Raw genomic sequence first — 13,538 nt, 5'->3', positions numbered from 1 at the left:
ACACACACACAAAAGAAATGGGGATATTTGTATTAGTTTAGAGAGTTTACTTACTTCGTCAGCACGAAGTCTTAAGTAATATCGGTAGCTTTATGTCCCAAATAGGATGAGGCTACGAGTAACCTCCAGATGGATCTAACAAAAGTCCATGCAGGACAGGCTTAGGGACACTTGTGATGATGGGCATGCTAGAACAATGCTCACTGGCCCTTCACCAGAGCAGTTTTAAGGTAAAAAAACAAAACAAAACAAACCCTTTGCTTCTGTCATTTGTTTCCTATCAGATGAAAGCAAACAACGACAAACCACCCTAAACAATGAATTTCATAGCATGTACTTTTTTTTTTTAAGCATTTTATTTTGATTTTTTTAGCGTTTATTCATGAGAGAGAGAGAGAGACAGAGAGAGAGAGAGAAACAAGCAGGAGAGGGATAGAGAGAGCAGGAGAGAGAGAGTCCCAAGCAAGCTCCGTGCTCAGCATGGAGCCAGACGTGGGGCTCTGTCTCATGAACCATGAGATCATGATCTAAGCTGAAACCAAGAGTCAGATGCTTATGTGACTGAGCCACTCAGGCGCCCCTGATAGCACGTAGTTTTGGAAAGGTTCCCTAGGTGCATAAAGCTGTCTTATACAAAGCAAGGATCCGTGATCAATAAAGCATGGAAAATTAGTATCACTAGCCTAATGCAGTTTTGGGGAGAAATGTCAACAGATCCTTTAAATAGATGTATACAACCTTCCTTACAAAGCTCTGTAAGCAACTAAAAAGAATTCACATGGAGGTGGGGAGACAGAGAGAACCTTTCCAATAGGGTTTTGTAAAGAAGAAATCTCAATAAGCAATTATGAGAAGTCTATGGCATTACAGATCTCATTTGAGGTAATGAAATAATAAGCAAACTTAATACCTATGTGATATTTTCTTTTGCTGATTTATTTTTAAATGGTCTACAAAACGGCCTTAAAATGGCCTAAGCATGGATTTGGGGGTGTGGGGGGGGGGGTGGAATGAGAAAGGGAAATGTAGTTCCAACATAAAATTACTATGGTCTTCCTTATCCCTTAACCAACAAAAAAAACCCTTCATCACAAATATCATTACACTGAAAATCTCTGAATAAAAAGATGTCATTTCCCTAAATACCCACTTAACTTTGAGCATGTGTTTAATATCCAAATGGTTAAAAGATAGTTAACAATCTCAGTGGGTCTCCTGTAGGAGAACGAGCTACTTCTGACTGGGAAAACCGGTGGCTGGTAGAATGAGGTGCTATGGTGGCTCCCAGTCCCCCAGTCAATGTTGAGAACACAAACCTCCCTAGGGAGAATTCGGGTTGGACTCAGTCAATCTCATAACATTTTCCGTTGTAAAATACCTTTTTAAAAAAATTGTTCATTTACTTATTTTTGAGAGAGAGAGAAAGAGTGTGTGTGTGAGAGTGCAGGGGAGGGGCAGGCAGAGAGGGAGAGACAGAATCCCAAGCAGGCTCCGCGTTGTCAGTGCAGAGCCCGACACAGGGCGCGAGCTCCTGAACCAGGGGATCATGACCTGAGCTGAAATCAAGAGTTGGATGCTTAACCGACTGAGCCGCCCAGGCGCCCCTGTAAAATACTTTTTGCTGTATTGACAAATGAACCAAAAAATCACTCCCACATTTGTAGAGAACTGTATTATGGTGCAAGGCCTCAGAGAGGTTATGGGAATAGAAAAAGTAAGACAAAATCTCTGCTTCTCACCAAGCTCGCAAGTTTATAATTAAGTAATATAATCTGTGATTAAGATTCTTAATCACAGAGGGAATCAAGAAGAGAGAATGAAAGACACACACACACACACACAAAAAGAGGCTTCATAAAGGACATGATATTTGAACCTCACCTTGGGGGCTGGGCAGACTTGAAAGATGGAAGGAGTCACTCTATCATTCTTGGAGGCAAAAGCAAAAGATACAAAGAGAAGGTGGGACAGCATGGGGTCTATCTGGAGAAGGGCCAGTTTGGCTGGAGCCTATCATAAGGACAAAGTAAGGATGGGGCCATGTGGAGGAATCAGACAATCATAACAGGTTGGAAAAAGTCTGGTCGCACCTCAAGTTCAGATGCTTTTCTTACACAAGTTCCCTACCGTGCATTGTTCAGTGTCCACCTGTCCCACTCTGACAGGGCAGTGGCTACCTGCTCGACAGATCTCTCTCGATGCGCAGAAGGGGTCACTTGGTTCAGGAGGCGACGGGGGAGCCCCTACAGTTTCTCGAGCAAAGAACCGAAACACTTAATCATCTTATCGTAGAGGCAGTGGTGGGTAAGATACTGTCATGAACAATTATTAAGTCTCTATCAAGTACTACACTACACACTTGAGAAGCAGCTCTCCATTTACTCATTCCTACAACTGTATGAGGTTTCCCAGATGAAGAAACGGAGGCATGGAAGGGAAGAAACTTACCTAAGTCTCACGGAAATATGAGGCCTGGGATTAAAAGCGAGGGTTTTTCCTGCCCTTGCCCATCTAAAGGATGCAGGACCCTCCCGTCAGTAACTGTGGCTGCCAACGGCACTCGGCTAGGGTTTTATGAAGCAAGGGCAGTACGAGCACGTCAGAGAAAGGAAATGGGAAAGGGAGAAAGAGAAACTACTTCTGTGGGGAAATGAGTGATTGTGCTCCTGCTCTGAGACGCAGAAGGGATAGGCGGACGGAGACGTTCAACAAGAAGCCGGAAAATGAGCAAACCGAAGAGAAAATTCGAGACTGGAGACAGGCCTAGGGGAACATCCACGTGGCAGGAGAGGGAGAGGTTGGAAGAAACCAGGACAGATGCATGAGAACACCCCTGGAAAAGGGAAGAGGTGAGAAAAGAAGCAAAGTATTTATTAAATGTCTTCCGTGTATGAAACCACTTTCTACAAGGGGCCTAATCCTGCAATTCCGGAAGCCACAGCTCACACGGCGTCACATTCAGGTCTGGTGGCAAGGCTCTGGTGCTTCCCACTACGCCACCCCACGCTGGGGACAGTGCTGGTGGCAGGGGATGAGGAACCCGGCAACAGGAAGACAGATTCATGGGGAACTGGGAGGCGGTGTGGTAAAGACAGAAGCAGTTCATCCCAGGGACGTAGATCTTGCCAGTATTTCAAGACAGAAAAATAAACCTCTCAAGTCAAAGGCTTCAGATGAAACGTCTAGTTTCACAGAACTTTTAATTCACGTGTAATCCCTATTGTTCTTCTTCAGAAAGTACAGGGGCGTCTGGGTGGCTCCGTAGGTTAAGCGTCTGATTCTTGATTTCAGCTCAGGTCGTGATCTCACGGTTCGTGGTTTCAAGCCCCACGTTGGGCTCTGCGCTGACTCGTGCAGAGCCTGCTTGGGATCCTCTCTCCCCCTCTGCCCCTCCCCCTCAAAACAAATAATAATAAAAAAAAAACTTAAAAAATTAAGTACAAAACTTCCCGTTAATTTCTCAAAAGTAAATACTCCACAGAAGCAGCCACCTCCGAGGTTTGTAAAGATCTATAGTGAGAAGCTTCTCAGAATCAAAGCAATGGTGTAACTGAAACAGTGACAACTGGGTGAAAACCAAGACTGGGGCGACTGTCCCCACACGTGTCTGAATGGCAGCTGGTGGCACAGCGAAACGCTCTTGCAGCTGCAAAATGCCAGATAAGTCCCTAGTAACAAAACTAGTATGAACCACTAGAAACTATTCTCCTTTTCTAAAGGTACTGCAATAGTGGTCCTCATCCACCTTAAGATCTGTATTAGAGTAAGAAAACAATGAGAATTCGATTCATTTCCTGGTTATGCTTCAATAAATGTTCTACACACAATTTGCATCTGTGGTGTGTGCGTACTCAAGCACGGGAAAGATAACATTACTGATGTGCTTTTAAAAAAGAATCAGATGTGGGGCGCCTAGGTGGCTCAGTCGGTTAAGCGGCCGACCTCGGCTCAGGTCACGATCTCGCGGTTCGTGAGTTCGAGCCCCACGTCGGGCTCTGTGCTGACAGCTCGGAGCCTGGAGCTGCTTCGGACTGTGTGTCTCCCTCTCTCTCTGCTCCTCCCCCACTCACACTCTGTCTCTCTCTCAAAAATAAATCAACTTTATAAAAAAAAAAAGAAATTGTTTAAAAAGCAACAGACGTCCACACCTGTACATCTAAACCCACACTCATGCTTCCCACCATGTGGCCGCCCTGGGCTCTGCCTGGCCAGGTCCCTATGGTCAGACGTGTGTGTCCCCACATCCTCATGTTGGACCTCACACGGTGAATCTGCAGCCCACGTGGCTGAGTCCCAAGAGGAGCTCTATAAGTAAACTCAGAACTGCTGGGGCACAGAGTAGATGCATTTTAAATATTAATGCATGTTACCAAACTGTCTTCCAAAAGGCTTCGTTAATGTATCCTTCCCCCACCTTTGCAGCAGAATGCCTATCGGCATATTCCTTTCCTCACATGGGGTATTAAAACATTTTAATTCTCTGCTAATAGCAGACACTGAAAATGAGTATTTTCCCATATTTATTGGCTGTTTGTACTACTTTTCCAATGAAAAATCTGTTCCCACCCTTTGCTCATTTTTTTTTCTCCTGAGCTGTTCATCTATTTCTACAGATTTGCAAGGATTCTTTGTATGTTAACAGAATTAGCCGGTTTCTGTGGTATGTGGGCAATATTTTTCTAGTTTAGTATTACTTTTTTACTTAAATGCATCCATTCTTTCCTTAACGGCCGCAAGACACTGTGCTGTCTTTCCATATTCCAAGGTTATGGAAAAAATGTCATTGATATTCTCTCCAAGTACTTAAAAAATAAACAGCTTTACCATTTCCAAGCTAAATTGTCCCAACACATTTAAAGAATAATGCATCATATTCCTCTGACATTTCCAATTCTAGCCTATACCACAACCAACAACTGGACTATGTTTTACAGATAAGGGATCCCCCCATGAACTAGTAAAGGGAGAAAAAGATCACAGTGGGTCATTGTGATAAAAGTACCCTGTTCTCTCTTCTACACCAGTGACTGCATGACCTCTGCAGCTGCTCAGTAAGCAGCTAGAACCAGAAGGTACCTCAAGCACCCTGAAATGAGGAGTTTTAAGAAAAACCCAAGGAAGCGCTTTTTACATATTAAATTACAAATTTATGAACTAATTACTCTGACATGTAGGACAGATTAAGAATACAAAGTCAAGGGGCGCCTGGGTGGCGCAGTCGGTTAAGCGTCCGACTTCAGCCAGGTCACGATCTCGCGGTCCGTGAGTTCGAGCCCCACGTCGGGCTCTGAGCTGATGGCTCAGAGCCTGGAGCCTGTTTCCGATTCTGTGTCTCCCTCTCTCTCTGCCCCTCCCCCGTTCGTGCTCTGTCTCTCTCTGTCCCAAAAATAAATAAACGTTGAAAGAAAAAAAAAAAAAGTTGAAAAAAAAATTAAAAAAAAAAAGAATACAAAGTCAAGGAAGGGTCAGACAGATTAAAAAATAGCAGGCTCAAAATAAGCTATTCAAGGAGATCTGCAGACGGATAGAACCTTTTAGAGAGATTAAAAAAAAAAAAAGCAGATACACGATTTAGAGGAAAGATACAACAGTCAGAAAGTTGGATAACCAGGAGCTAAATGCAGGGCTTTAATCTGCGTGTGTGGGAAGAAAGCCAACTTTCCAATCATCAGTGCCGAGGACAGCAGACAGATGCTGGTTCGGAAGTGAACGGTGTGCGGAGAGGACAGGGGGTGTGCCCTGCACGGCCTGACCAGGGGACAGAGAGAGCCGGCGTCTCTGACATACTTGTCCTCCAAATAAGACTGACCTCTGGGAGAGAACACAGTGCCAGAGTAATTAGAAAATCCCAAGAGGCATATCCCTGGGACAAAAACAGTATTTTCTCATTGACATCCAGAAAATGAAAGAATGAGTAAACCCGACAGCAAAAGTTTTAAAAACTACTAATTGATAATGGCTGCCTGGTTTCTTGGTCATGACAGTTTTCATGGTATGTATGAATATCATCACCATTTTGGTCTATTTAAGTTATTTTCCTATCCCAGATAACCGAAAGCATAGACGGTTATTAAAAATATTTTTACTTGATTTAAATTAAATCCAAATGCTCAGTTAATTATGGTCATGCTTGCTTTATTTTGTTACTTCTAGTTTCAGTTCACTTTTTCTTTGCTTTCAAAGGATCTGGCTAGATTTAGTATGTCCGAACGGATTAGTAAAATCCAACTTCGAAAAGGTGGTTATATTTTCTTCTAAATAACCTGGAAGAAAAAACATTTATACTTATGCTAATCCGTCTGTATTGCTACATTTAAACACCGAGGAAGCTATTTCACAACAGGACAAGACTGGAGCCTGACTGCAACTTTGTGTGCAGAGTGCTTCAGCCTATCCTGAGATAATGGTTGATGTAGGTCCTTGAATTAAAATAAGACGAACTGGGACGCCTGGGTGGCTCAGTCGGTTGAGCATCCGACTCTGATCTCGGCTCAGTCATGGTCTTGCGGTTTGTGTGTCTGGGCCCCACGTCCAGCTCTGCACTGACAGCAAGGAGCCTGCTTGGGATATTCTTTCTCTCTCTCTCTCTCTCTCTCTCTCTCCCTCTCCCTCTCCCTCTCCCTCTCCCTCTCTCAACACTAAAAAAATTAAAACAAAAATAAGATGAATATTTCCATCTTTTGTTTCCTTCATTTATTCTATGATCATCTGAACATCATTCCCTTTTTATTAAAATGTTGTCTTTTACTCAGTGCAAACCCATTTCCCTGATGTTTTTGTCTAACTCAGTGAACTCAGCTGGTTGACTTTGCTCCCGGGGGACGTCTGGCAACATCTGCAGATAATTTTGGTTGTTACAACTGAGGGCAACGGGATGTTACTGGCATGTAGTGAATCAAGGCCAGGGGTGCTGCTAAACATCACAACCTGAAGCTCAGGCCCCAGAGGTCAACAGTGCTCGCGCTGAGAATCCCTGGTGAAACTTCAAGGAAGGTTTCACTACCATGGCTTTACAGTTTAAAAAATACTATTTTATTTTGTTGAGAGAGAGAGAGAGAGAGAGAAAGTGCAAGCAGGACAGAGGGGCAAAGGGAGGAGGAGGAGGAGACAGAATCTTAGGCAGGCTTCGCAGTCAGCACAGAACCCAACACGGGGCTTGATCCCACGACCCCGCGATCATGACCTGAACTGAAATCAAGTGGGACACTCAACCGAGCCACCCAGGTGCCCCTAACTACTACTGTCTCACATATTATCTTGCATAGTCTTTAACTGCCCAGGGTCCTCAGGTATTACAGAGTTACAAAATACAGGCAAATGCTCAACTGTGGTGATCACTCTGCCTCTGAATTTTAAGTATTTGGGTCAGACTAAGTTGTAACTCAGGGTGTCCATCAAAAGCTATCTAAAAATGTATAAAACCTGCAGTTAACATATGGTAATAGCACTTTGAGAAATTCTCTTGGAAGGTTAAAATATAAACATTCTGTACACAAATAATTCTAAAGCGATACGACTATTAGGCTTCACATAATTCAAAACCTTTTTTGTAGTTAAAGAGTATCACGAAATAACATCCCCTGAAGCCGAGTTGCTTCTAAAGATTTAGGAAGGGTAACATTTTGATGTCCATCTTCTGACTGTTCTTGCTGACACTCGCCCAAGGTAATCATTTTACAATAACTAGGCAGAGTCACCTGAACTGGTCAAACTTTCCTTAAAATCAATGTAGAATTTCAGTGTATTTTTCCCAAATCATCCCACTATTGTAAGTTTTCTAGAAGCAATACAAGATACCGAGTGCTAAGTGCTGGATTTGCAGCCACTGTTACATGCGTAGTGTCCACAAGACCAGGGGGCTCTGAGAGTGTAACGACCATGTCAAGGTCTGAGAAATCGTCTCCTGTTTCAGCGGAGTTTTGACACAGATCACCTCAGCACAGAACCCTGCTTTTCTTTCCCCACTTGAGAGGGTATTTGTACCTTCCAAGGTCCGTGTTCATATCATGCCAGACTTTTAAAAGCAACTCTCAATGAACACCCTGCATTCTCTCTTACAATCACCTTTAAAAACAGTGTTTAGCCCGCCTAACAGGCAAGTCCTTTGTTAATACCCAACAGAAACGCCACACACACACATCTAACAGCTATTTTGTTTATGCTTTCCGGGGATGGCAATGGCTCGGAGGCATCACAAGCTCTCACAAATGCGCTGTGCTCAGTCCAGCCAGATGATGGAAGACTCACCTGGTTATTACTGTTGGCAGCTGATGAACTGGCCGGAGCGGCACTCGCTGAGAGAGAATCGAGGAAGGCTTGGTCGGCCACTGAATTTCCACAAGAAAATGGGTCTTTTCCATCATTGGGCAAAATCTGAATATGAGAAAGAACCACAGTTACTTTCATAGATTAGGGTTATTTCAGAGTTAGAGTCTGAGGGCAAGCAAGAGTTGTCATCTATTATGGAAAAGGGGTTTATATTTTTAAAAGGTAAGCAAGCCCCAGAACATCTGTATTAACCGTCCCTTTCTAGAAGTATGCAGAGTTCTAGAAAATGCAATTAATGCCAGCACTAACTTAAATCCTTAGATTTGTCTCATTCTTGTCTATTTTTAGAGTCCTGAATACACAGTGCACCGAGGTAAAGCACAACATAAGTATAAGACAGGTGGACTGAGTCCAGGGGCCCGTGAACCCTGTGGAACTCTACAGGAGAGGTTGGGGTACATGCACGTGCACATATTTCCGAGAGAAGGGCCCCAGATTTCATCAGATTCTCCAGAGGGTTCAAAACTCCCCACCCCAACTCTCCATCAGAACAACAGACAGTCTTCCCATTCTGCAGGCAGTGCCCAGGTAAACATCCTCCCAGGGCATTATTCCTCTCTGCTGGAGGGGAACCACAGGCACCTTGTTCTTGTTCAGTTTTACTCCCAGGGCACCAGGCCACCTTAGTTTCGGTCACCTGAGTGGAAAGGCAAGCTCAGTTTCCAGGACTCAATTTTGAGTGACCTACAGACAACCAGCAGGGGGCGCCAGGAGGCTGGCTCAGGGTGGGCTGGGGGTGGGGGTGTCAGCTGAGTGGGTGTGTCCCAGGCTGGGAGGCTCCTCCCAGATGCTGTAACACTATCCTTGGCATCTATGGGAATACAGCTTAAAACCAGGCAATAGGTCCCAGAAGTTAGTTCATCCAAGACCCTCTGTCTATGGAAATGGGGAGAAGGAACTGAAGAGATATGTCCGAAACCAGCATAGAGAGAAGAGAACTACTTCAAAAAAAAAAAAAAAAAATCTTTTTAAACTTTGTGAATGAACTCTGTAATGTAAACAGTATTATAGGCAGCAGCTATTACACAATATAAACACAGGAAAAATAGGGGCATTTATTCAGAGTAATTAAAAGTTGCTCTCCCTACAAGGAACTTAATCTAAATATGGAGTCACTCTTTGGAGCACAGGTCTATAGGTAATATTTTTTCTTAGCTCTACTTCAATGTATCGTTCACATTTTACATAATTACCAGGTATTACTTTTACAGTGGAAACTTTCTGATTCAAAATAAAGTTGCTACTTTCCATAATTCATAAAAAGACGTTTGACAAAGACCAGGTTTTACTATATGACAATAAGTTCTTACTTCGACATAGTCTGTGGGAACAAGCCCTCGTTCTCCTTTGCTGTTTCTTCCTTCTAGCCATCCTCCACCAACATCCTAGTAACGTTTAAAAAGAGAAAAGAAAAAAGAAAAAAGACCAAGATTACAGTTGGAGTTGCCTGCAAAATTTTGCTTCGGGAGCTGTCATACAGGAAAAAATAATTAACGTTAAGCTCTTTATTCCCACCGATCTAACACTGTTCAAAGTTTTAAATTCCTAAGGCTTCTTTTTTACTTTAGAAAATGATATAATCTGAAAACATTAAACAAGCAATGAAGATTGCAAAGTAGCCTATTCAACAGAACAGAATGCCATCATTGTGTAATTCCTTTCTATTTATCGGTTGGTGGCAGACTATAAAAATGGTTCGCAGCTCCGACTGTCAAGAGGCAGAAGGATACCACCCCCTCTGGAGGGGGTCACCTGCTTGGTGACCTCTATGGCCAACAGAATGAGGTGGAAATAATACGGGGTGAGTTCAGAGTCTGGCCTCAAGGGGCTTTGCACACTTTTTCCAAAAGAGCTGCTGTGTGAATAATCTGGGTTGCCAGATGATGACAAAAAAAGGCCCGATTTCCTTGTTGCCCCAACCAAAGTCAGCCACCAGGAGGGGAATTGCCAGGCACATGCGTGAGCGCAGGTTAAAGCACTTGGCCCAGAGCTGCCCACCAGGTGACTGAAGACAGGAGAGAGGCATCTCAGGTCAGTAGAACCATCCAGCCAACCCATAAGGTCTTGAGCAAAGCGGCAAAAGGTTTTTCGATTAAGCCACTAAGCTTTGAGATTGCCTGCTGTTTAGGAAAAGCTAACCGATCCATGGTTCCTTAGCTCTTCTGGATAAACAATATTAAATAATAAAGTCCTCTATACCAGAATTCCCACTTTCCAATCTATTATCTCAACAAAGACCTACCTTTTCACCTTATAAGAGTTGTCGTAAGTTCATAAATTGTGTCTTAGTTAATAACTACCTGAATCTAGATAACACATTCTTCTTCAAAAATCACTTTAAGCCACAACTTTGTCCATTTGTAACCATGACAGCAACTTAAATTCAATACTACTTTACCAAGAAATCAAGATGATTTCTCCATTAAGAAAAATCAGAAGGGTAAAGAATCTTTAATTTCTCCTATGATTAAAAATAGGACCTAGTTACTTATCTACACCTGGTGTATTATCTAAAGCTCATATACTGTTCCTACCCAGTGATTCTTTTTTGTATCTAAAGCACAGAAGACAAGTTTTGAAAACAGTACCAATATTAAGAAGCCATCATTCTCTTGCTCATTCGCTGTCCTCTGTGCCTGGTCTCCGTGCTGCCCTCGGTCCCTCCCACCTGGGGGAGCCCCAGCATCTCCCCCTTTCCTTCCCAGTGCCTCTCAGTTGTCCTGGCAACCTTCCTCACGGGCTACTCCCTGAGGTGTCCAGGGAGCTGGCCTATTCCCAGCTCTTACCCCCAGCTCGGCATTTCCATTTTTATGATGCAAAGCTATAGGGAAGGGCTAATTATTCGCTTTTCTTCAAACTCTACACATCCAACAAGAAACTCATTTAACCTTTCCAAAGAAGCTCTTCTTCATGACTCGTTTACTTTAATAAATCTACCATTCTCTTAGGTTAAAGGTCAGAGCCAAAAACCTTATGGATCCTTGCCTCTTTTCTCCCACCAGTATCTAACCTGGCACCAAGTCCTCTGGGGCTGACTCCACAAAGCCTGCCGTGTCTAGCTTTTTCCAACTTCTGTCGCTACCGCCGAAAGGCGCATCCCCAGACTCCAGCCACACCAGTTCGTTCAACACACCTCTGCTAGGTTAATTTCCCTGAAGTGCAGGTGTCATCTTGCCACCTGCCTACGACAGCATCAACAATAAAAACCAAGCAAAGCTCTTAAAAGAATCCACTACTTACAGATGAAGCCCAAGGTCTACAGCCTGGCCCACAGGTCCTATCCGATCTGGCTAAGAGCCAGTTTTCTTAGCCTGTCTGCTACTGGCCTACGTGTACCCTCTACCCTTGGGAACCCTTGTTTACGTGTAGTGTTCCCAGCAGAGAGCAAGAGCAGAGGCTCAGAGGCTCAACAGATGTGGCTTTGAATCCTTGCCCCGCCACTTACAGGCAAAATGATCTTGAGCAAGTTGCTTAACCTCATTTGTAAAACAGAGATGAGAAGTCCTTAGCTCATGGAGTTCATGGGGAAAACACATTCAAGAATACACGTGTAGTATCAGCCAAACATCTGGCTCGTAGGGCTGTCAACCAACAATAGCCGTGACTTCCAAGAAACACTGAATACGTTCTAATCTCTGTACCTGTGATCTGGCTGGGATCTGGCTGGGATGTCTCTTTCCATTTCTGTCTGATGGAACCCCATCCAACTACCTTTAGAGGACTTAACTTTTATCAGTGTTTATAAAATAGTCTTACTTCATCACCAATACTTCATAAGCACCAGAAAAAAAAATCGTGTCGGTGTGAATGATCAATTTACTAAATCCTTAAGAGACAATCGGGTTTAAACCTAATAGTTGTCTTACCGGATTTGTAATTGTGATGATTTCTCCTTCATTAACCGTCAGTTCGTTATTTCCAGGTTCAGCAGCAAAATCATACATAACCCGAGCCTATTGGGAATAGAGACAAGGAGAGGAAGTTACAAACATAAACTTAACAGTAAAAAAAACAACCTTTATTGTCCACTTTGTAAACATGCTGGCAATGAACAAACACTTCATGGCTGTGGTTATTTTGAAATAAAGGAAGACATATCACCAAAATGATTCATCAGCCCTATTGTGAGGAAAAAGGACACCAAGAATGAGAGCCCCTACTCTGTTTTGGAAAGAAGAAGGGTGGCCCACGCTGCATTTAGAGATCAGCCCCCAAGGTGTTCTCAAAATACACTTGTTTCATCGGCGGGGGTGGGGGGTGGGGAGGGGTAGGAAGCACACCTTTTCTTTAAAGAGGTGAGAAGTGGAAATAGAGATATCGTTCATTCTGGGCCCACTCACTCTCAGGGACTGAAGGAACACACACACACACACACACACACACACACACACACACACAAGATTCATACATGTTTAGATTATTCCCTGGCAGTGAAAATGTTCACTATGCTTTATCTAGAGCCACTGGGATGAATTTTAATAATGCAGTACCCCTGGCCAACTGAACTCAGAATTTCAGATGTGGGTGGCAAGATGTATTTACATACTTCTACTAGGATACTTCCTACTATGCAGTGATCTACACGGGGCTGTGCATACTGGCCAGGTAACCTAACAGCTGTGATTTGCAAACGTTCCCTGCAATAAAATCGTAACTTCGTGGAAAACTGACCAAAGGAAAGCTGTTTCGGTTGATGTGAGCAGCTGTGCAGAATTCCCAGGAATTCTGCCACGCACATATTCCAAGACAATCAGTGATGTAAAAAACATGTCTTATATATACTTTTGTAGTATTTAGTGAATATATATTTTTAATGCGCTTCAAATTCTAAATATTTGTCTTTCATGGATTATCTCATAAAAGAAGGTCCATCATAAACTGGGGATAACATGTACCTAGGAAACATAGGGTTTATTTTCAAAGTAACTGTCCCAAGCAGCAAGTTCAAGTATATGCACAGGGCTAGTCAAATAGGACTAATGGAACTGCACTCACTTAACAAATATTTACTGAACACCCACCATATGGTGAGAACTGTTCTTGCCAGTGAACTCTCCCCACACTTGCTTAATGATGCCTGAAATCCTTAGAACAAGGATTAAGGATTCACATCTAATGATAAAAGGTTAAAGAAAAAAAAAACTCCAAATACTAATTTATTTTGAAACACATTAAGAATAATAAGATGGACTGACGCATGAAAATGCAAT

The 13,538-nt window shown here is 43.2% G+C and overlaps 1 protein-coding gene across 3 annotated transcripts in view; it reads right to left on the bottom strand.

Annotated features, from left to right (window-relative positions):
* The window catches only part of SNX9 (sorting nexin 9), a 125,966-nt gene that overhangs the window by 55,818 nt on the left and 56,610 nt on the right, over positions 1-13,538 (bottom strand). For all 3 annotated transcript variants that reach the window (XM_045500152.1, XM_045500150.1, XM_045500151.1), the window contains exons 2-4: positions 12,195-12,281; positions 9,639-9,713; positions 8,248-8,373 (exon numbers count right to left, since the gene is read on the bottom strand). In XM_045500152.1, coding sequence (XP_045356108.1) covers positions 8,248-8,373; positions 9,639-9,713; positions 12,195-12,281 — 288 coding nt within the window. The remainder of the gene's footprint in view (positions 1-8,247; positions 8,374-9,638; positions 9,714-12,194; positions 12,282-13,538) is intronic.

This window comes from Leopardus geoffroyi, chromosome B2, assembly GCF_018350155.1.
Source record: "Leopardus geoffroyi isolate Oge1 chromosome B2, O.geoffroyi_Oge1_pat1.0, whole genome shotgun sequence".
NCBI lineage: Eukaryota > Metazoa > Chordata > Mammalia > Carnivora > Felidae > Leopardus > Leopardus geoffroyi.
Note: the sequence above shows the minus strand (reverse complement) of the source record. Positions and strands in the feature narration are given on the sequence as shown.